This window comes from Propithecus coquereli, unplaced genomic scaffold (assembly GCF_000956105.1).
Source record: "Propithecus coquereli isolate 6110/MARCELLA unplaced genomic scaffold, Pcoq_1.0 Scaffold35, whole genome shotgun sequence".
Lineage (NCBI taxonomy): Eukaryota > Metazoa > Chordata > Mammalia > Primates > Indriidae > Propithecus > Propithecus coquereli.
This window is the reverse complement of record NW_012149174.1, coordinates 4,149,299-4,172,708: the sequence shown is the minus strand read 5'-3', so window position 1 is coordinate 4,172,708 and position 23,410 is coordinate 4,149,299. Positions and strand designations below refer to the sequence as shown.

Below are 23,410 nucleotides of genomic sequence, written 5' to 3'. Positions count from 1 at the left end.
ATCTGGACAACTAAAAAATATATATAGAAAAAAATTAGCCGGGCGTGGTGGCGCATGCCTGTAGTTCCAGCTACTCGGGAGACTGAGGCAGAAGGATTGCTTAAGCCCAGGAGTTTGAGATTGCCGTGAGCTAGGCTGATGCCACGGCACTCTAGCCCAGGCAACAGAGCGAGACTGTCTCCAAAAAAAACAAAAAAAATCTAACAATTCAGAGGAGAAAGCAAGGTGTGGGAAGTATGGGGAGAAAGTAGGCTAGGCAAAGTACCCAGAAATGAACGTTAACTTATGGGGGAAAGTACCAGAATATCCAGCTCTCCAGCCCTACCTCAAATACTGATTATATGTAACAATTAGAGAGGGTATGCTGGCTAGAAAGTATTTTAAATTGTGCTGACCTGATTGTGTATTGAAACCTTTGCTGGCAGGTTGCACCTTCTATTGGGACCTGTGCTGTTAGCCATGGTTTATTGTGAGGATTCTTAGACAAAGAGTTACTTTCTGTTGCTAATAAAAAGAATATTTTTATGTTAGTGATGTGAGTACTGTCAAGCTATTAGAACAATAATCACTCTTTGTGGGGCTTTATGAAAGGAATAAAGTATTGTAATGACACTGCTGTCAATCTGCAAATTTAAAGCATGCATGTGTATAGTGTTTAATATCATTGTCTAGTTGCTCTTATTATAGCTAATCACTCTGACTAGAAGAGAAAGGAGTTTATTAATATATGTATCACTCATGTCATAGGAAATTAAGACTCATTAAACATTTGTTTTCATGTTTTTTTATAGTTTTCTAGGTAATACTTCATGCTTCAAAGAAACAGCTCAGCTCTGTACTTTTATAATATAGGTGACAAACTGTTCTTAGAGGTTTATTAAGTTATTTATTGATATATATTCTTAGAGGTCTATTGAGGTATTTATTGTATTTATTTGGTTCTTGACTCTGGCTGCACTTTAGAATCACTTAAAAATACTGATGTTTAGATTTTGCAGTCTAGACCAATTGAATGAAATTTTCTAGGTGGTGTTATTTGAGAGGTGTGAGTCTTAGGATTAGGCAAATTGTGAAGATACAGAACATAGTTTTGCACTTATGAAATTGTCCAAAAAAGTTCTTAGGCTATTAATAGGCAGTGATCTTTCCGCATAAGCCTGTAGGATTATGTAAATGTTCATGAAGTGTTATGAATGAATTTTTTTAACAATAGAATCATTACTGCACAATTCCATTAAAGGTTGCTCGTTGAAAACCTTGTGTGCACTCACAAATGAGTCGTGTTGCTAATTCATAAATAAAGAATATGGACAAAGTCAGACAAGTATATGGAATTATTTGGTTTATGCATTAAACTAGTCTAGATAATTTCTTCTCTACTGTTTTGGAAATTATACCATAAAGGAGACTTCCTGTGAAATAATGGGGAATTGTATCACTGGAAGGCCGTGTCCTTATTTTTTGAAAAAAGAAAGAAAGAAATTAAATACTTTGGCTTAGTGACAATCTACATTTCAAAGGTTCTCCAGACTAAAAGCTTATTCTTCATTTAAATGACTTCTCCCCAGCTATATTATGAGTTCATCTAGGTTATAAACCATATCTCCAGTTATTCATGCTGTTCCAGATTGGGTAAAATAAGTATCAAAAGTACTGAAGGGCGAGGTAATAGCTTAAGCACTTCTCAGTTTATCTTTTATCTCTAGATGTAGATATTTGGAGAAATGCAACTGTTTAATGAGAACTGTAGTGGGGCATTCATTTACATCTCTTAGGATTGGTTGAATAGAGTATGGCCTATTGAGTATACTTTTGATGTTGTTGCCAGTCTCTTTTCAAATGTACACGTGACACTATCTGAAGAAATACTAGAAACACCTAGTAAACATTTTTTAAATATCTATTGTTAAGCTATATTCAGGTGATCACATTTTGAGGCTTGGTTTTCTGCTTGGCTATCAGTGATAATCAGGTAACATATAGGATGTCTGTGAGCTGCTGACTTTAATAGGTCAGTCTGTGTAAATGTATAAGAGCCTTTGGAGACGAAAAATGTGGCAGTTTCCTGTGCCTAGATTTGAAGGGAGTACTTGTTTTAGACCTCTATACTGTGGTTTTAAAAATCTGTTCTTGAGAATATAATGTCCATGTGTATTCCTGGTGATCTTACCCTGTTTGACTAGTAATATTGTTTGTAGAAAACCACTGGTTTCTCTTTTATATAAACAGTAGTTTATATAAAAGTATCAGGCATATAGACATCTCTTTTAACATTTCATTTCTTTGGAGTTTTGTTTCCGATATGTTATTAGAGCACATAAACAGCAACATAATAATATTGAACAATTCTGTTCAGGTTTTTAGTCTTGTTGTTTTCTAGTTTTCTGAATGTCCTAGGATCTTGTAATTAGTCCATCACTTTTTCATGAGCTAAGCATAATAAATTCTCATCTTACAAATTAAAAGGCAAGATACACAGAAGCTTGAGAATGGCCCTGAATTTCTCATAGGGCAAGTGCAAATATCAATTGCTTCATTCTAGCCAAGTAGACTATAAACCATGGTATTCTGTTTATTAAATCAACAAATTGTGAACCTAATGTACTTACACATCTACATATTCACACTATGTTTGGCAGGGAGTGGGACTTTTCTGCAATAAACCACTCTTTCTCGTAATGGCTAAAGTCAAGTAAATAACTTCACCTAGAAATATGAATTCTCCAAGAAGCAGAATTCATTCTGTGCTCTGATAGTTTTGTAAGTTTTGAATTTAGCTAGGCAAATTCTAAATTTTATTATGAAGGACAGCTTCAAGAATAAGAAAAAAGCCTGGATGCAGTGGCTTACACCTATAATCCCAGCACTTTGGAAGGCCGAGGCAGGAGGATCACTTGAGGCCAGGAGTTCAAGACCAGCCTGGGGCACATAGCAAAACCCCATGTCTACAAAAAAATTTAAAAATTAGCTAGGCATAGTGGCATGCGCCTGTAGTCCCAGGTACTCAGGAGGCTAAGGCAAGAGGATCACTTTAGTCTGGGAGTTTGAGGCTGCCGTGAGCTGTGATTGTGGCACTGCATTCCAACTTGGGCAACATAGGAAGACCCTGTCTTTAAAAGAAAAGAAAAAAAATAAGAAAAGGGTATTATAAGAGGAAAAAAGGTAACTATATTGGAGATATCTGGGTTGCCTCACCTTAACCAAGTGGTCTAATAATGGAACAAATTGACATCACGTGCCTTCTGATGTGATGCCCTCAGAAGACATCAACATTCCTTCCAAAAATCCATAATATGGAACTGGTCTTGAGGAAACAAGACAACCCAAATGTAGAATATAGCTCAGAGGGCAGGGTTCTGAGGAGGGAGGGGTGTCTGAAGAAGCTGGGGTAAAGGGACAGAAAAAAAATATAGCTTAAATTGCTGTCCTGAACTCTTTATTGTCAATGTCTTGAATGGCAAAAAGGTGGCAGGGGGGAGGGGAGGCCAAACAGGGTGTTATAGATTGAAGGTGACTAAAGAGATAACCAGAGGCAGTGCTTGATTCTTGATTGGATTTGGTTTTTAAAAAGTTATAAAGGATACTGCAAAATTTGAATATGGACTGTATATCGTGTTAAATGTCCTGTATTTGGTCCTTGTTCTGAGGTTATATCAGAGAATAATGTCCTCCTTAGGAAATGTATATTAAAGTACTTAGTAATAAAGGGTTATAATGTCTTCAACTTACTCTCAAGTGGTTCAAAAATAACCGTGTAAAAGATTTACAAAGCAAGTATAACAAGAACAATCGGTTAAAGGTATAGGAGAGTTTACTATTTTAGAACTTTTTGCCAAATTTAAAAGTTTAATAAAAAGACATAAAAGAAATAATGTAAAAAAAAATGTAGACTTACCATGCAATTATTGTGTGCTAGGTACAATTCTTAGCAAATGTACATGTATTACCTCATTTAATCACTACAACAGCTGCCTTAGATAAGATTACAAGAACATGGCCTTCTGGCATTACAAGTCTAATTTATTTTAAAATAATTATCCTTTGTATGACTTCCAAAATAGTAGAAAACAAATCATCTAGGTTACTTTAACTTCTCAGCCATCTATTTCAATATACTTTCACACTATTTATTATCCCCACTTTATATAGAGTGCAAATTGAGAAACAGATTAACTTTCCCAAGTCATCTAGCTAAGTGTCATTGCTGGGATTTGAACCTATACAGCATCTGGACTTTTAACCACTACTCTAATATAGAACATTAGTGTGTGCCTCTCTACCCCCACCAATAACTGGCTATTACAGTTTAATATTTGCCTATCTGGTAAGTGAAAATGGGATATTACTGTTTTAACAAGTGCTTCTTGTGTGAGTGAAATTGAACATCATTGTCCACTGGCTTTTCTATGTTCTGGTTGGGTTTTTGTTGTTTGTTTGTTTCATGGGGTCTCACTATGTTGCCCAGGCTAAGGTGCAGTGGTTATTTATAGGTGCTGTGTTAGCACACTACAGCCTGGGCTCAAGCAGTCCTCCCGCCTCAGCCTCCTGAGTTGCTGGGACTACAGGCGAGAGCCACTGCACGCTGGGCTGTCAGTTTGTTCATCTTTATCTCTCACTGGCTTCTAAGTTTCTTTACATTTTAATAAAAAAAAATTTTTTTTTTTTGAGAAAGAGTCTTGTTCTGTTTCCCAGGCTAGAGTGCCATGGCGCCAGCCTGGCTCACAGCAACCTCAAACTCCTGGGCTCAAGCAATCCTACTGCCTCAGCCTCTCGAGTAGCTGGGACTACAGGCATGCGCCACCATGCCTGGCTAATTTTTTCTATATATTTTTTGTTGTCTGGCTAATTTCTTTCTATTTTTAGTAGAGACGGGATCTCGCTCTTGCTCAGGCTGGCATTTTAATAAAATTATCCCTCTGTTTTATGTTGCAAATATTGGTGCATAACTTGTTCTTTTGTCTTTCAAACTTGTTTATGGTATTTTTAAGTTCATAAATTCAACTTTTTATATGCTTATTTTGTAACCTCCTTGGTATATTATTAGCTTTCATAAGGGCCAAGACTACATTTTATTCATCATTATGAATAATGATTCCCCACCTTATCTAGCACTCTGCCCTTTTATAGATGTTCAGTAAATAATAGTTGACTCCTCCCAAAAGTGTAGAGAAAAAAATACTTGTATTCTCTCTTCGTTTTATAAAAGTTAAATAGTGAAAGTGAGCAATCACAGAGTTTATAATCAACAGTGATAGTTCAGTAGCCTAAACAAAAAAACCTCAGCATTTTTCACTTATTTTTCTCAAGTAAGTTGAATTAGAAGTCTTTGTAATGATCAGGAAGACATTTTACAGCCAAACCTATGACTCTAAATGTGTTGGGAAGATAATATTAAGAATTTCTTAGCAAGGATTACGCCTGTAATCCTAGCACTTTGCGAAGCGGAGGTGAGAGGATCTCTTGAGACCAGCCTGGGTAACATAGTGAGACCCCCATTTCTACAAAACATAAAAATTAGCCGGGCAGTGGTGTGCGCCTGTAGTCCCAGCTATTCCAAAGACTGAGGTGGGAGAATTGTTTGAGCCCAGGAGTTCAAGTCTGCAGTGAGCTCTGATCTCACCACTGTACTCCAACCAGGGCAACAGAGGGAGACCCTGTCTCAAAAAAAAAAAAGAATTTCTTAATGTGACTATATCAAAACCAAAACTCTGAAGCAGGCCTCATACAAAAAGAGAAATCATAGCCAGCTAAGAAAACTAAATAAAATAATTTTCTTAAACTTCCCGTGATCCTTTTTAAAATATATAATCTATCAAACTGTTAGCTAATTATAGAAGGGAACGGACTTTCCCCTTTCCCAACCCTCTTTTTATTAGAGTGAATCAGATATAATCATGATTGTGTCAAAAGTTCAAAAGGGAAAATGGAAGGTAAAATGAGCTGAATTGGCACTCTTCCCTCAACATTGTACCTGTAAGCTTGATATGTTGTTTCAGAGATTAACTTTATAGACTTCCGTACCCAGAAGTATGAAAATTCTTAGGGAACTCTTTTCACAGGCTTGATCTTAACATATTGAATAAAGAGAGCAGTTAATCCCTTTTGTAGAGTAATTTGAGAGGAGGGAATTCAAAATGTAAAATCTCACCTGCAGAAAACACTCAACTCTGTAAAGGCCTTTCTATCTTTAGACACTTACAAAGACTTAATATTTTAATGCGGAAGGGTGAGCTTGGTTAAAAAGCCAATGGATGAAATTAGAGAGAAGTAATCCATTGCTTTCTTTCTGGGAATTATCATCCTACTCTCCAGGGGACCTAATTTTATTCCCTGTGGGGAATGAGAATACCCTCTCTGTATAACAAGCCAGCATCTTTAAATATAAGCTTGACTTTTAGTATAATAAGAGGCTTGTTAGGTGCAATTTTGCTCTTAGTCATTAATACAATGAACAAATGTGGTTACCTGGGAAAGAAAATTCAAGTGCTTTTAAACCTCATGTGAGATTTGGTTTCATGTTTGAAACCTATACACTGTTATGCCCAGTAGCATCTGTAGAAGATTCTAAGCTGTAAGGTATACAACATAGAGAAGTTAATACACTTTGGAAAAAATTGACCACTACAAAATGGATTTAAGGTCCTGAATAAAAAGCTTTTCTTTTGCTGAATGACAGCTATTTACCAGTGGCATTAAGGTAAACAAATGAGTGGAATTTTCTTACAAGTGAATTTTTCAAGATGATAATGTCGCTGTATACAAAGTGGGAAGCCAGTCTTTCCTTCAGGTGGCACTTAACTTTTTTTTCCCCCCAGCAGTAAAACAGTTTGCAGTTCTACAAGTACAAAGACTGGATTAAGGACAAAATACAATCTAAGAGAATATATGGTATTAATAGCATTTTTGGTGGGATATGGCATTAATTGTGTTAGATTATTTCTGTCTCCTACAGACTTTGTAATATTACTCACATTTTAAAATCTATTCTTGACGGTAAATGTTAGTCCTTAACCTTTTGTTTTGTTTTGTTTTTTGTGTTGGAGACAGAGTCTCACTCTTGCCAAGGCTGGAGTGCAGTAGCCCAATCACAGCTCATTTTGTAACCTCGAACTCCTGAACTCAAGCCATCCTCATGCCTCAGCCTCCCATGTAGCTGGGACTACAGACATATGCTAACCATATCTGGCTAATTTTTTTTTAATGGTTTTTTTTTTTAGAGACAGTGTCTTGCTGTATTGCCCAGACTAGTCTCAAACTCCTGGCCTCAGGCAATCCTCCTCGTCTCACGGAAGTGCTGGGATTACAGGCATGAGCCACCATGCCTGGCCAGTCACTAATCATTTTTTATTGGACTTGGTAACATAATTTTTCCTTAAAAGGGATCCAGTAGGTGATATTTAATAGAAATCTTTCTTGTCATTTTAATTTTAGAAGTTGACAGAAGTGGCAACAAGTAGCCTTTGCAATCTTACAAAGTTTCCAAAAACTTTCTTACAATCCGATGTGACTGCAACGTACCGGGCATTATGTTTTCAGTTCTTAAACTTGCCTTTTGCCTGTAAAGCTCTGGATTTATGAACCTGGTCTACCGAGTGTGACTCTTAATTTTCTACTAGTGGTAAAAGTACAGACATTGCAACACTTTCCTCGCTCTTTTTGGTATATTTTTTTTTAGAAGACCATTAAGAATGCTTTATTCATTTCTTTCATTATGCAAGATCTAATTTGGTCTTAATAACAACATATTTATGTTTCACTTAAAAGTAGGTATGGTCTGTTTCCCTTATGAGGACTGCTTGCCAAGATACTAGCTAAGCTGGATAGCAGTTAGAGCCAGCCTTTTCTCACCCCAGGCCACTTGACGTTTTTATAGTTCAGTAAAATAATAAGGAAAAAATGACCTATATTTAGGTAAATAACCTCAGGCAGAACGACATCGAAAAGCATACACATAAAGGTGCATTTTGAAAGTTGTATTCTAGTGTAAATAACACATTTTAACAACCAGCAAAATTTTATTTTGTAATATGTAGGTAAAATGTTAATAACTTCATGATTTCTTATGTTAAAGTAACCAAACTTGCTATGTTATCAATTTGACAAACCTAGATTTACACATGCGCATGTGCGCGCACACACTTTTTTTGAAGTTTTCTTTTTTTTTTTTTTTTGAGACAGAGTCTCACTTTCTTGCCTAGGCTAGAGTGCCATGGTGTCAACCTAGCTCGCTGCAACCTCAAACTCCTGGGCTCAAGCGATCCTCCTGCCTCAGCCTCCCGGTAGCTGGTACTACAGGCACACACTACTGTGCCTGGCTAATTTTTTCTATTGTTAGTTGTTTGGCTAATTTCTTTCTATTTATAGTAGAGACGGGGTCTCGCTCTTGGCTCAGGCTGGTCTCAAACTCCTGACCTTGAGCGATCCTCCCGCCTCGGCCTCCCAGAATGCTAGGATTACAGGCATGAGCCACCATGCCCGGCCGAAATTTTCTTAATGTGCTTCAATTTCAGATGAACTTTTTTTGTTTCAGACAAATCTCCCTATTTTCAAGCTGAAGGAATCTACTGTGAGAAGAAGATACAGTGACTTTGAATGGCTGAGAAGTGAATTAGAAAGGGAAAGCAAGGTAAGAATTATTTGTAATGCAACTTTAAAGCAAAACATTCCAAATTTTGATATTTAAGACTTCTCAGGAAATTTATCTTGAACAAAGTGGGTAAAAGAAAATATGATTTCTTTTTTTCAAATAGTTCAATTTCATCTTATTTCATGGGGGAAGAGTCTGTAATTTTTTATTAGAACTCTTTATCTTAGCTACTTTAATGGCCCAATTGAGGCCTTTGCTGACTCACATTTGAATAACACTTAACGTCTTAGAACCTTCTTGCTATTACTTCCTTCCTTTCCCTCATGTTCCTATTTCATCTTCCCTTCTCCACAACCCTTGCCAAGTTTCTCTTCCTCAATACATCTCATGTCAGTGTATTTCTAATTTGGTTTTATTGACTCAAAATAAATTTTTTTCATCATCACACATATGTACATATAACAGAAGTTTCATAAAACAATAATTACCTTACTCTGTGTGATACATGCTGATATTTTTCAGATTAGCTTTTTAAATGATAGCCATGATCCATTAATGGGATACTACCTGCAATTTGTGTTATGTGCTTTGCTGACAGTTGTCTTTTCTTAGAAAAAAATTTGGCTTTGGCTTCAAAATAAATTAGAGCAACATCTTACTCTAACGTCCCTCATTTCAGCCATACTTCAGGATGACATCAGAGGCATGGAGTCGTGGAAGAGCATGGCATGCTCAGAATGATGGAAAGTTATTTTGTGACCAGAAAGTAGTAGAAAGAAGTGGGGTATGGTAGGAGTCCTTAACAAAGTTAAGGCCAGGTTGTGCTCATTTCCTAAGTCCAGCTTAGAGCTGGAAATGGAAGGAAAAATCCATAACCAAATACATGTGGCTGAATATGAGACCAGCATACACAAACCATAACATTCTATCAGAAGCGTAAAGGAAAAAATCTTTAAAGAATATCAAAACATAAAATACTTATGAGTGAAACTAGAAATATAAAATGCATGTAAAGAAAACTCTAAAACTTTACTGAAAGGCAAAAGACCTTAATAAAGAGAGAAATAGTACATCCCTGGTTTGGAATATTTGCTTTTGAAGATTCATTTATTCTACAAACATTTGAAAGTTAAATCTTTGTGTTTTAGGAGTTACAGATAGAGCTGTGAACAAATTAAGGTCCCCTCTTTTATGGTGTTTACATTCTATTAGGTAAATCCAGGGTAGTGGTGAAGAGAAGGCAGGGGAAAAATGTAAAATATATAGTACATCAGATGATGATAAGCTCTTGTAAAAAAATGGTGGGGGGATAGGAAGTGCCAGGAGAGATAATCTTATATAGGGTGCAAGGGAAGGCCTCACTCATAGGTGACATTTTAGCAGAAATCTGAAAGGAATAAGGCAGTATTTCATTGCTTATTCATAAAATCATAAATTTTAAAAGAAATCTCAATGGGGGTCTTTATATAAACTTACAGATTTATATAAGATCTTTAGAATCAGAGAAAGCTCCAGAATAGCCAAAAATGATTTGTAATATATAGTGAGCAGAGGTTTGTTTTGCCAGATATCAGAGCATATCTTAAGGCTATAGTAATTAAAAAACGTGGAACACTTGCAAGGGTGACCCTTGTAGTAGCTCATGCCATTCCAGGGGCCATAGCAGGGGTCCCCAACCTATGGTGAGTTGTATAATTATTATATATTATAATGTAATAATAGAAATAAAGTGCACAATAAATGTAATGTGCTTGAATCATCCTGAAACTATCTTCCCCCTCATCCATGGAAAAGTTGTCTTCCATGAAAACAGTCCCTGGTACAAAAAAGGTTTGGGACTGCTGCCGTAAAGACCATGATCAAGGAGAGAAAACCTGGGTGAGTCATGCTGAATCATCATCTGGCATTTCTTCAGTGTGTGCTTGGCAGCAGTCCTGCTCCCATAGTCCAGGGACCCCCAACATGTGCACTGGCCAGATTGGGCCTACAGAGTTTCTAAGTTTCCTAGAAGCTACTGAGGGACTGAGTGCTGAATCCAAGCATGCAGGGTATTAAGGCCTCCTGGGGCTAACCTCTACCACTGAGAGGTAGGACATGGGAGGAAGCCAGCAGAAGCAATGCTCTCCTTTTTAACCTATCAAACTGTTTTAAGACTCAGTCATTTTAACAGCCTTTCTGGAGTTCCAGCTGCTGCCATTGTGAAGCTGTTGGCCAGCTTGGTAATCTATTTGTATTTGCTTTCCCCCTTTCCTGCCTCACTCCCTTGGCTTTTGCTTCCCTGGGATTGCTTCTCTCCAGTAGAGTGTTAGCATGTAAACTTCTGCCTTCAGTTCTGTTTTCTAGGGAAATTGAACTAAGACACCATGAAAGAAGGTATGATTGGATTATAGTGAACAACTAGGAGTCTTTATTTCCAAGGCCCATAAAGCACCTTACTCAAAGGAAAAACTTTAGATGCATTCTCTACAGGATCAGAAAAAAGACAGGGGCTGGGTGCCATGGCTCACACCTGTAATCCTAGCACTCTGGGAAGCTGAGGCGGGTGGATCACTCAAGGTCAGGAGTTCGAGACCAGCCTGAACAAAAGCAAGACCGTCTCTACTAAAAAAATAGAAAGAAATGATCTGGACAACTAAATATATATATATAGAGAAAAAATTAGCCGGGCATGGTGGCACATGCCTGTAGTCCCAGCTACTCGGGAGGCTGAGGCAGGAGGATTGCTTGAGCCCAGGAGTTTGAGGTTGCCGTGAGCCAGGCTGACGCCACAGCACTCTAGCCCAGGCAAAAGAGTGAGGCTCTGTCTCAAAAAAAAAAAAGAAAAAAGAAATAAGACAGAGATGCCTGGTATCACCACTACTGTTTAACATAACATTGACGGCTCTAGCCAATGGAAAAAGACCTAAAAGAAAACATAAAAGGTTAAGAAAAAAGTGTGGTATAGTCATGTGTTGCTTAATGATAGGGATATGTTCTAGAAAAAGTATCCTTAGGTGATTTCGTTGTGAAGACATCATAGAGTGTACTCACAGTACAAACCTAGATGATATAGGCTACCACACACCTAGGCTATATAGCATAGCCTTATTACTCCTGGGCTGCAAACCTATACATCATGTTACTGTACTGAATACCATAGTCAATTGTAACACAGTGGGAGGTGTTTATATATCTAAACATAGAATAGGTACAGTAAAAATAAAGAGATAAAAATGGTACGTCTGTATAGGGTATATACCTTGAATGGAGCTTGTAGTACTGGAAGTTGCTCTGGGTGAAGTCATTGAGTGGTGAGTAAATGTGAAAGCCCTAGGACATTACTGTACGCTCTTATAGACTTTATAAATACTGTACATTTAGGCTGCACTAAGTTTATAAAGTTTTTTCTTCAATGATAAATTAACCTTAGTTAGGTTATTGTAATTTTTTTACTTTATAAACTTTTTTTTTTGAAACAGTGTCTCTCTCTCTGTTGCCCTGGGTAGAGTGCAGTGGCAACATCATAGCTCACTGCAGCCTCCAACTCCTGGTCTCAAGGGATCCTCCTGCCTCAGCCTCCTGAGTAGCTGGGACTACAGGCGCATGCCATGACACCTGGCTAATTTTTCTATTTTTTGTAGAGACAGGATCTTACTCTTGCTCAGGCTGGTCTTGAACTACTGGCCTCAAGCAATCCTCCCCCCTCCGCCTCCCAAAGTGCTAGGATTACAGGTGTGGGCCGCTGCGCCGGCCCATATAAACTTGTAAAATAACTTTGACTGTTTTGTAATAACACTTACCTTAAAACACGAACAATGTGGAACAGCTATACAAAAATATTTCCTTTCTATAAGCTTTTTTCTATTTTAATTTTTTCTTTTTAAACTTTTTTGTTTAAAACCAAGATACACGCACACATTAGCCTAGGTCTGACCTGACCCCTAGCCAGGGTCAGGATCATCAAGATGTAACTAGGCAATAGGAATTTTTCAACTTTATAATTTTGTAGGACCACCATTGTATACGCATGCGGTCCGTCGTTGACTGAAACATGATTATGCAGTGTGTGGCTGTGTTGCTTTAGGGTTGAGCAAAGGGATTAGTGGAATGTAATACAGTTTAAATGCTGGCCCATGTATTTGTAGGGAATTAGTTCACAGCAAAAATAACAGTGTCACTCCGTGGGGAAAGGAATTCAGCAAATGGGGTTGAAACATTTGATCATCTATTTGGAAATAAAGACTTATAGCTTATAGTAGGTTATCAGAAATTCCTAACATCAGTGTCTCTAAAGTTGGTATATAACCCCCCACTGCTAAATTTGACTGGCTTAAAAAGAGTTATAGCTCACAATATACAAATTACAAATGGTTAGAACATTTCAATGTACAAAACAAGTTAGAAAAGTTTTGAGTAATGACAAAATTTTTTATGATCCTAGAGAAGTGTCTCGGTAGACTTTGGGCTTTGCTTAATATAGCACATGCAACCTGGAATGTTTAATAAACATTGGTGAATGTATACCTTTTTTTTTTTTCTAATAACAGCTTTATTAAGATATAATTCACATACCATGCAGTTCACCCTTTTAAAGTATACAATTCAGTGAATTTTAGTATATTCACAGAGTTGGGCAACCATCGTTACAAGCAATTTTAGAACATTCTTGTCACCGGATAAAAGAAACTCATTAGTATTCATTAGTATTCATTACCAATTTCTCCCCAACTTCTCCTCACTCAGCCTTAGGCAACTACTCACTAATCTACTTTCTCTGTGGATCTGCCTATTCTGGTCATACCATATAAATGGAAGCACATACATAATATGTGATCTGTTGTGTCTGGCTTCTTTCATTTAGCCTGTTTTCAAGGTTCATCCTGTTGTAACATGCATCAATACTTCATTTCTCTTTCTTGCTAAATAATAATTCTGTTGTATACATATATACCATTTTATCCATTAATCATTTGGTGGACATTTAGGTTGTGTTACTACTTTTTGGCTTTTATGAATAAAATGCTGCTATTAACATTGGTGCACAGATTTTTGTCTGGACATACGGTTTCATTTCTCTTGGGTATGTACCTACTAGTATCTTGCTAGATCATATAACTCTTTTTTAACCTTTTGAGGAACTGCCAGACTGTTTTCCAAAGCAGCTGTGCCATTTTACATTCCTACCAACAATGTCTGAGGCTTCCAGGTTCCTTCACATCCTTGCCAACCCTTGCTAAACCTGTCTTTGTTATAGATACCCTGGTATCTGTAATTGCATTGTGGTTTGGTTTGTCGTGTCTCTGATGGCTAATAACGTTTGTCATCTTTTCGTGTACGTACTGGCCTTTTATATATCCATGGAGAAATGTTTATTAAAATCCTCTATTTAATTGGATTGTCTTTGTTGTTACAGGGCTGTATCTAGAACATGTCAAAATCTCTTACAGATTCCTTATCAGATATATGATTTGCAAAAATCTCCCCTTCTATGGTTTGTTTTTCACTTCCTTGATTTTTTTTTTTTGAGACAGAGTCTCACTGTGTTGCCCCGGCTAGAGTGCCATGGCGTCATCCTAGCTCACAGCAACCTCAAACTCCTGGGCTCAAGCGATCCTCCTGCCTCAGCCTCCCGAGTAGCTGGGACTACAGGCATGAACCACCATGCCCAGCTAATTTTTTCTATATATTTTTAGTTGTCCAATTAATTTCTTTCTATTTTTAGTAGAGACGGGGTCTCGCTCTTGCTGAGGCTGGTTTCGAACTCCTGAGCTCAAACAATCCGCCCGCCTCGGCCTCCCAGAGAGCTAGGATTACAGGCGTGAGCCACCGCGCCCAGCCCTTGATTTTTTTTTTTTAAAGTGCAATACTTCACATTTAACATTAGACCAATTAACATGGGGAGTTCAACCTATGTGAAAGTTTTACTCATATTACAATTTTCCTAAGAACAATGTAATCAAGTTATTTTGTTACAAGTACTTTGAACTAAGGTCTGTTAAGCTAAGCTAGAAACTCAGTGACACGTGCTGTGTTCACTGGTCATCATGGTTGGACCTTTCAGCTTTCATTCGAGTGCGCTGTGGCTTTCAGTACGTTATGCTCGCCAGGCGTCTTCCAGTTGCTTCACACCCCGCGTGCACACACACACCTTTGGATTCACAACTTTTACATTGGTATCAGAATTCTATTTAGATCTTTTCAGACTGTTTAAGCAAAAATAATGTGATGTGGAAGTGGATCTTTGGAATCTTAGCCAGATAAACCATTCATGATTTTTGTAGATCGTTAAGCCTACAACCTCACCATCCGTTTGAATGACTACTTTGATTTTTTTTTTTTTTTGGAGACAGAGTATAGCTCTGTCAACTGGGCTAGAGTGCCGTGGTGTCAGCCTAGCTCACATCAACCTCAAACTCCTGGGCTCAAGCGATCCTCTTACCTCCACCTCCCGAGCAAGTAGCTGGGACTACAGGCTCAAACCAACACACCTGGCTAATTTTTTCTATTTTTAGTAGAGATGGCATCTCGCACTTGCTCAGACTGGTCTCTGACTCCTGACCTCAAGTGATCCTCCTGCCTCAGCCTCCTAGAGTGCTAGGATTCCAGGCACGAGCCACCGCGCCCAGCCCTACTTTGAATATTATGTTAGGAAGAATTTCTCTCTACATATGATAACACATGGCAATTATTTTCTTAAATTTCATGCTAAATTCTACCCTTAATTAATGGTGGCCATTTATTTAATACACTGATTCCTTTTTTCAATAATAGATGGAAATAATAAGATTCCTTTTTTCAATTTTAAATGTATAGATACGAATATTTTTTCCTGCCAACCAGATAGCCATTCTACCAGAACTCAATGGTCAGGATATCTTTCTCAGTTCTAAGGTCCTTGCAGATTTTAGCCCTCAACTTGACAGATGCTAATATAGGGCAGAGATTCAAGAATACTAGAGCAAACTTATGGAGATAAATCCTTAGATGTCTTAAGCATTGGTCACATGGGGAGAGTAAACCTAGGAAAAGATTATAGAGTTTACATTGGACATTGTGTTTTATGTTTCCTTTTTGTTGTTATTTTGGTTTTTTGTTGATTTGTATGAAGTTGAATTGATCTTTCCTTTTTTTAACCCTATTGAATTTTGTTTCTGGATAAACTCCTAGGTATAGAAACTCTACATCAAGGATTTAAAGTTTTAACTTTTTTAGAATATATATTATTTGTATTACTGATGGAAAGGAATACATATATATGTGTATATGTATCAGTTTACTATTTATATTTCTCCTGTTCTAATTGTTTGCCTTCACATTTCTCTATTTTGGTATTAGATGGGGATCCAGGTAAGTGGTTGGTTATCTAACAGATAATTGAGCTTCTGTTATGTGCCCAGCTTTTCTTAAAATAACCATAAGAAACCTAAGACAGGGTTCTTGATTTGAAGGCATTAATAGGATAGATTGGTGGTTCTTCACCAGGGACGGTTTTTCCTCCCAGGTGACATTTGACAATATCTGGGGACATTTTTTATTGTCTCAACTGGGGGATGCTACTTGTATCTAGTGGGCAGAGGCCAGGGATGCTGCTAAATAAAAGAATGCACAAAAAAGCCCCCCCACCCCAGTACAAAGAATTATCTGGTTCAAAACGTTAGCTAAGATTGAGAAACTAACCTCTGAAATAAATTAGCTAGGTGCTATTTAATTGAAACAATTATTCGAGCTCCAGATAATTCCCAGAAGGGAGAAATCAGCCTGAGTTTGACCCTTGATTAGGTTTTGAAGGGGAAAATCTGGGATGTTCTTACAGTGTGGGGAGGAAGAAATGGCAGGTCTTTGGAGAAAGATGGCAAGACCTGCTATCTTTGGATATTTGGGAGAAAGTTGACTTGTTTCTTAGTGTAGGAAATGAAGAGTGGTGACAAATATAGTTGATTATTCTGTCATCACCTCAAACACAAGTAGGAAAGACTATATGCAGACGGTAAGAGGTTGAAGAAACCACAGAATTCTTATCTACCCATGTTACAGAGCAGTTTCTGTTGCAATAAGGCATTGTCTTCCCTGAGTGACATCAAAAGTATCTGAGGGGCTTGGTAACCTTTATTTCAGTATTGTGAATGTTCTTTGTATAGTAGTGCTTTGATAAGTCCAAGAAAAGTGGTATAAGCTCTGGGCTCTCTAAGGAGCTTTGGTCTGATGGGTTATTCTGCATTTGATTGTGTCTTGCCTCTAAAACATTAAATCTTTTTTCTATATAATGTTTTTACTCTTTTATACTTAAATTAGTTTGGGAGTAGGATGGTTCTCTTAGTGAGAATGTACTTTGTTCATGTTACACTCTGTAAATTTTCACAACCTAGTCAACCCGATCAAAAACTGTTCCCGGTATTGTTTTAGGTTGTAGTTCCCCCGCTCCCTGGAAAGGCATTTTTGCGTCAACTTCCTTTTAGAGGAGATGATGGAATATTTGATGACAATTTTATTGAGGAAAGGAAGCAAGGGCTGGAGCAATTTATAAACAAGTAAGTGCTTTCTATTCCTTGAAGTATGTGAGTGAACAGTGTCTTGAGAGTACTTTAGGTGACTACTAATAATTTAGATGTTGAACAAAACTGTAATGTTAGCTTTCCTTTTGGCCATTTCCTAACTTTTTATATCATTTAAACAAAATAAAAGTATCTGACAAGTTGAATATCATGTGATAAATATTAACACACTTGAGTGATTAAAATGAGTATCTTTGTGTTGACCTAAGTTTTGTGTTTGTTTTTCTTGGTTAATTTATGTAAATTACATTTAAAATTACAGCATTTAAAAAATACAGTTTTACTTATACTCTTTCTGATTTAAGGTATGTTTTATCATGAACAATAAAATCAGACAAGATGATTGCAGATGGAGGTACTATCAGCATGTGTTGCATAAAGGCACATATTTTTAATTTTCATGGCAAAATGTATTCTTTTGAAAATGTTAAGAAGACTTAGGATTATTTCTCTTTTACTTTAGAAACTCTTGCTAAGCTCAGGCTAATTTTTTAGCTTTTAATTTTATTCCCATTTGAAATCTAGCTGTTTTTAAAATGCCAAAGTAACAGAGTCCTGCCAAGAAAGGGCTCACTGGAATTGTGCATTGGTCTTAAGTTTGGCCAAGTAAAATCAAATCCCAGAGGATATGATTGTGTAAACTTATATTTTATATTTTAAATTTTATCTAGTGATTTGAATGTGTGAGTAATAAACAGAAGAGAAAGGGTTATACAGAACTTTAACTCTTAATTATCTATTGTAGCACACAAACTTCATTTGTCTTTCTGTGAACATATTTTCCTTTTGGAGAAGGCAATGCTATATTAGATGTTTTAAAATTCCGAAATAGAGGTCCGGTTGCCCAGTCTAGCGTTTGTGGTTAGCCTGTGGTGGAAAGCTTTAAAAGCAAGTAAAAACAAACAAAAATTCACCTGGACATTTGTGCCAGTTTTTTAATTTTGGGGGCCTTTATTGAACTTCAGTGTATTTCTAACTCCAATCCTGTACCATCTTCTCTTTAAAATGGATTCTTAGAACCCATTGACATGCTTCACTATTAACATGAAAATTCATTTAAGTTTCTTATGAATACACCAACTAACATGAAAAGAAGCTAATTGTGTATGTGTGCCAGAAGCAGTGCAAAGTTAGTCTGGGATTAAATGTGTTCTAAATTTCTCTTGTGAGCCAAAGGAAAGAAAATATACCATTAGTTGACAGAGCATAGCCTTATGGGCAGTCCATTATAGTACTAATTATCAGTAAATTGTACGTGCTTCCTAACCATAAAATATGTGTGTTTTGATCTCCACCACTACCACTTTTATGAAATATTGGAATAAATTTGTGTTTTTTGTTCTCAGGGTCGCTGGTCATCCTCTGGCACAGAATGAACGTTGTCTTCACATGTTTTTACAGGATGAAATAATAGATAAAAGCTATACTCCATCTAAAATAAGACATGCCTGAAACTTGGCAAGAAGAGGCAAAACGTGACTATTAATGAATGATTCATATGCACCAGTGAAGAAGTTTTAACTAACTTGTAGCATGCTGCACAGAAACTGGTATAACATGCCTTCAGTATACTAACACTCATGCTCAGTTTTGTTTTGTTTTGTTTTGGCAGTTGACAAGAAGTTAATTTGCTTAGTGAAAAATCTCTCCTTCGAGCCTTTCTATATAAATAGCTCTTCCTTGCTGTTTTAATGTGGTGCACACTATAGCCTCACAAACTTGTTATTCCGATGTAATCTGCAATGTCCTAACTAAAGTTACTGACTTGGTCTTATTTGCACAGTTTTTGTGTCATCATTGCTTCTCGAATCTGATTAAATAGAATATTTCTCTTTCCCCCTTTTAATACGTGATGTTACTTGACCTAATTTATGTGTAGGAGCACTACACCACTGGTTTCCAATACCGCACACACACGTAAGATACACACTTGTGTGCAGAAGGTATCTTCCTTCAGGCTTGTAACCCTTCACATGGAAGATTAATGAGAGAAATCTTTATATTCTGTAAAAACAAAATCAAATTTATATACTAAAATCATTTGTCTAAAAATTTAAGTTGTTTTCAAATAAAAATTAAAATGCATTTCTGATATGCACTGATTGTGTTGCCTCCAGCTTTTCTTTCTCCCTATGGCTTGACTACTTAACTCACTTGTTGAGAGGGATTATTTACTAATTATATACTTCTCATTCCTGTAACTCCAGTCCTCTCTAAACAGTGGTGATATCAAATATGCTTCCACCCTTTGAATGGGGTATTTTCTTTTTAAGCAACAAAAAAAGTGATGTGCTCCAAAAAAAAAAAAAGCATTCCTTAAGGCTCACTGAATCGTTATGAAGCACTTGTGTATTTGGAAAACGCTTTATAATCTCACGTCATTCTTTGAAAGGCCTTTTAAGATAAGTCAATACCATGCCTCCTATTTTTCAGAAGAATTTTTTTCCTGGTACATCTGAGTGACTTGTTTAAACAAACTTAGCCAGGGTGTAGTAACCCTTTTCTTAGCAGAGTATGCTTTCTCCTTAATTTGGCTTGGGATAGTAGCACACTTTGTCCTCTTCAAGTAAGGAAGAAGGGCACAGTATTCTAGTCTGCCCTGTGTAAACGATAAGAGACCAGAAAATATGTGACTCCTTGCCTAACTTGTGTTGTGGCACTAGACCTTTCAGCCAGAGTGTGCTCTCTAGTTGGAGTCTGTTATATCCTTTGGTGGTTTGGAGACCCATTGTGACCTCGAGTTAAATCTCAAAGTAAGGAATGTTTGTCCTCCTACACCGTGGGTATCTCCTCTGAAGAAGGGTTAGTCTATTTGAGAGGAAACTTACTTAGGTCTTGACCACATTAGAATGTCACCAGGCAGATTGGAAGAAGTCATAGCTACCCAGTGAGGCATTTTTTTTGCTCAAATAATATTTCAATCCCATAATACTAGACATTTCAAACACTATAATGCAAGAAGACACAAAGCTAAACAACACGTAAATTTTATTTCCGTGAGCTACAGAAGTAAAGTCAAAGTTTTTGGTACACAGAATGGAGTGAAGGTAACTCTGCTGAAGTGAATAATTCCTCTAAAGCAGTGGTTCTCAACCAGGGTTGATTTTGCCCCCCAGGGGACATTTGGCAATGTCTAAAGATATTTTTGGTTGTCACAACTGGGGAATGTTACTGGAATCTAACAGGTAGAAGTCAGAGACACTGCTAAACTTCCTACAATGCACAAGACAGCCTCCCACAACAGAAAAATGTCAGTGGTGCTGAGGTTTTCACTCACCAGGGAATCTTGATTTTGACCACTTATAGACAAAGAGTAATGTGGTTTGGGATGGGTTGTATCAGCTTGCTTACTTTAACCTCTACCAGTTTCTTGAGGACAGGCATGCTCTTGAAAAGTCAAAGGCTTTAAACTAGGTGAAAAGTTACCTATTCCAGGTAACATGTTTTTGGCTAATGTAGAAAGGTACTTTTCAGTTTTGTCTCTTAGGAAACTGAGACCACAATCCAGAGTAAAACTATACCTTTAACCCTCTTAAGTAAAAAATGCAGGAGCTGTTAACTCTACATAGGAGGAGGTTCTAGAAGAGTTTTTCTAAGAGAAGTTAATTTAGCAGTGAGTTACACAGCAATGGAAGGGTAATTTTAAGGAGTTTCAGACTCTGTCCACTCAGTAAGTAATTACCTTGTCTCAACTCCTGCCAGTTGTAAAGGGTCAACATCAGTGGTACCTTGAGCAATTTATAGGAGTTGAGGATTAAATGTAAAATGCAGAGAACAACAAACAGTGTCTGGGACATGTACAAGCTTAATAATGGTTGTCTGATGGCAGTGATATAACAGTAGTAGTAGCAAATGGTATCCCTAACCCTGTTAAAATGGCCTCTTACTCATTTGCCATGGCAGTTCCAGAATAGGTTTATCTGATATTTGGTTTCCTGCTCGGAGGTTCTGCCATTATGACCCATAGTAGTGATTATGACCTCTAGCGGGGAAAGTTGGGGAGAAGCATGTCCTTTTTATAGTACTACATCTGTGGCTTTTCAACTAAGCCCACTGTTAAAAGTCTGTCTTGTTGCCTCAGATCGCTTTGCCTGTTTTCTTTCAGGATTGGGGAGTAAATAGGCCCAGTGAAAGGAGGCTGCTGGCCCCTAGTTCTTTACAGATAAAATGTTTTTGAAGTATGGATGGACAGATAGAGAGTTTAGCACCCTCCCTGGCACATAGATTAAATGCTCAGTGGTTGCTATCTGCCATCATTAACAATATGCAAGTGTTTGGACTGGGAAGGGAGTTAGAACCTGTTTTAGGAGGATAGAGAGTTTATCTTCAATATTTCCACTGTGCTCTCTGTTGCAGAACTTCCCTGTGAAGCAGATAATATTCTTTTTACAGATGAGAAGACTGAGGCTCTGCAAGCTTGAGTAATGTGCTTAAGGTTACCCAGGATGGGATGGCACGGGGTTTAGACTGGAAGGATGTCTGACTCTAAAGGCCATACCTTGTTGTGCTTCCTTGTAGACAGGGTCTGTGGCTTTCAATATAGTTGCTTGAATGAATGAATGGGTGAATTTTCAGAAACATGTGTCCTCTAGGGCTGAACATGAGTGAAGGAACAGATACATTTGGTGTTTTGTGGCTCTATGGTTTTTTGTTTGTTTGTTTTTGTTTTTTGCATGCCTGGGCACAGAAGGGTAGGTTTGGTTTTATCTTTTAGTTTTGATTTTAAATTTGGGTGCCAGTAGTTCTGTTGGACATGAAGAGCTTGCTTATCAGAAGTATCTTATTTTCCTAAATGTAGCTATGCATGACAATTACTCCCTAAGATTGAGTGTAGGATTTTTTTTTTTTAAAAGCAGGTAATTCTGAAACAGGTTTGAGCATTTAGCTAGGAGGCCTTTGGTTTCCTAGAACTTGGTCAGATTTGATCTTACCTGGCTACTTAAGTCATTACAAAACGAAATGAGGAAGTTGAGAAAAAGGACTTACCAGATCTTGAGAAATTACTTTTGTAAATTTTGATTTACAAAATTGCTAAGAAAATAAGATCTTGACTTAGTAGCCAGGAAAGGTAGTTCAAAAGCAAAGCTCTAAAGGATGTTGAGAGGATGCTGGGTAACGCCTTATCGCAGATGCTTTTTACTGTAGGGTGAGTGCCATAAACGGAAGTGATGCAACAAACCAGCAACACCAAGCACTTTGTATGTGCAAAGTGCTAACATGGACAGGTCAAACGCCAGCCCTTTTTTCAAACTCAGTCCTGTTAGGACACTGATGAAAAGACTCACTAACAGCACAGCCAGACTTGGTAGACATGGCAAATGTGGGGGCAAGAAGGGACACAGGAGTTAAGATGGAGGGAAGGGAATGGCCAAAGCAAAGATTTCTGGTTTTGGCTCCTACGTGTAAAGAGCTTGAAAGTTGGCACTCTTGTCATTAACAACAAGAAAAAGCTGAAAAAACAAAATCAATGACTTTTCATGGACCCATCAGAGAATTGATGTTGCAGGGCAAACCACCACCCCAAAATCTGGAGAAACAGGCTCTTCTCAAGAGACACAGCCAAAATTTATTTCCCTGGAGCAAGAGCTGCTAGAGGCCTGCTGTGGACTAGCATGAGAGCGAGAAATCCTGGGGATCGCAGTCTTAGAGATGTCACTGGGCTTTACCTCCAAGAACACCAGATTCTCACAGTGACTATCTAGAAAGATCCGCTTGTGGCTCTGGCATGGGAAGAGGATTAATAATCATTGTGAAATAACACCGAGAACCTTTGTTACAAAGGCCTATTCTCCAGGCCTTATCCCCGTTGGGGGAAGGGCATTCTTCCCGCTCCAGCCCCACTCTAGCCTTCCTGTCTCATCTAAGGAAAATTTTTTTAAAAAACCATAGTCAACAGGGGTCAGGCCTCCAAGGAACTAGATTGGAAATGCCTCAGCCAGAGAAAGGAATAGGTCCAGAGGCGGAAAGCTCTACCACTGGGGAAACCCTTGTGAAGATCACAGGCCCACTAAAGCTCTGAGCTGGAGCCCATAGAATGTCCCCTCCCCACACTTTACCACCACACCAGTGGAGCTCCAGTATAATCACAGAGGGTTACAGATGAAAGCTGCTCTCTAAGGAAGAGCAATTAGGGAAACGCTAACATTAAGAGACTGGCAAACAAACACTAGAGGAAGGTGAAACCTCTGGTACTATAACTACAGCAAACATTAAACACAGTCCAACTCCCTCACCAGATTACCATAAAACTTCACACTCACCCGGGCAGGGTATCTCACTCCTGTAATCCTAG

The 23,410-nt window shown here is 37.8% G+C and overlaps 1 protein-coding gene across 1 annotated transcript in view; it reads left to right on the top strand.

The window, feature by feature from the left end:
* SNX3 (sorting nexin 3) overlaps window positions 1–19,216 on the top strand; it is a 38,825-nt gene extending 19,609 nt beyond the window's left edge. Inside the window, exons 2-4 of the mRNA XM_012651191.1 lie at window positions 8,531–8,626; window positions 16,970–17,094; window positions 18,465–19,216. Of these exons, the coding sequence (XP_012506645.1) occupies window positions 8,531–8,626; window positions 16,970–17,094; window positions 18,465–18,570 (327 nt within the window). The 3' untranslated portion in view covers window positions 18,571–19,216. The remainder of the gene's footprint in view (window positions 1–8,530; window positions 8,627–16,969; window positions 17,095–18,464) is intronic.
* Window positions 19,217–23,410: the final 4,194 nt, after the last annotated feature.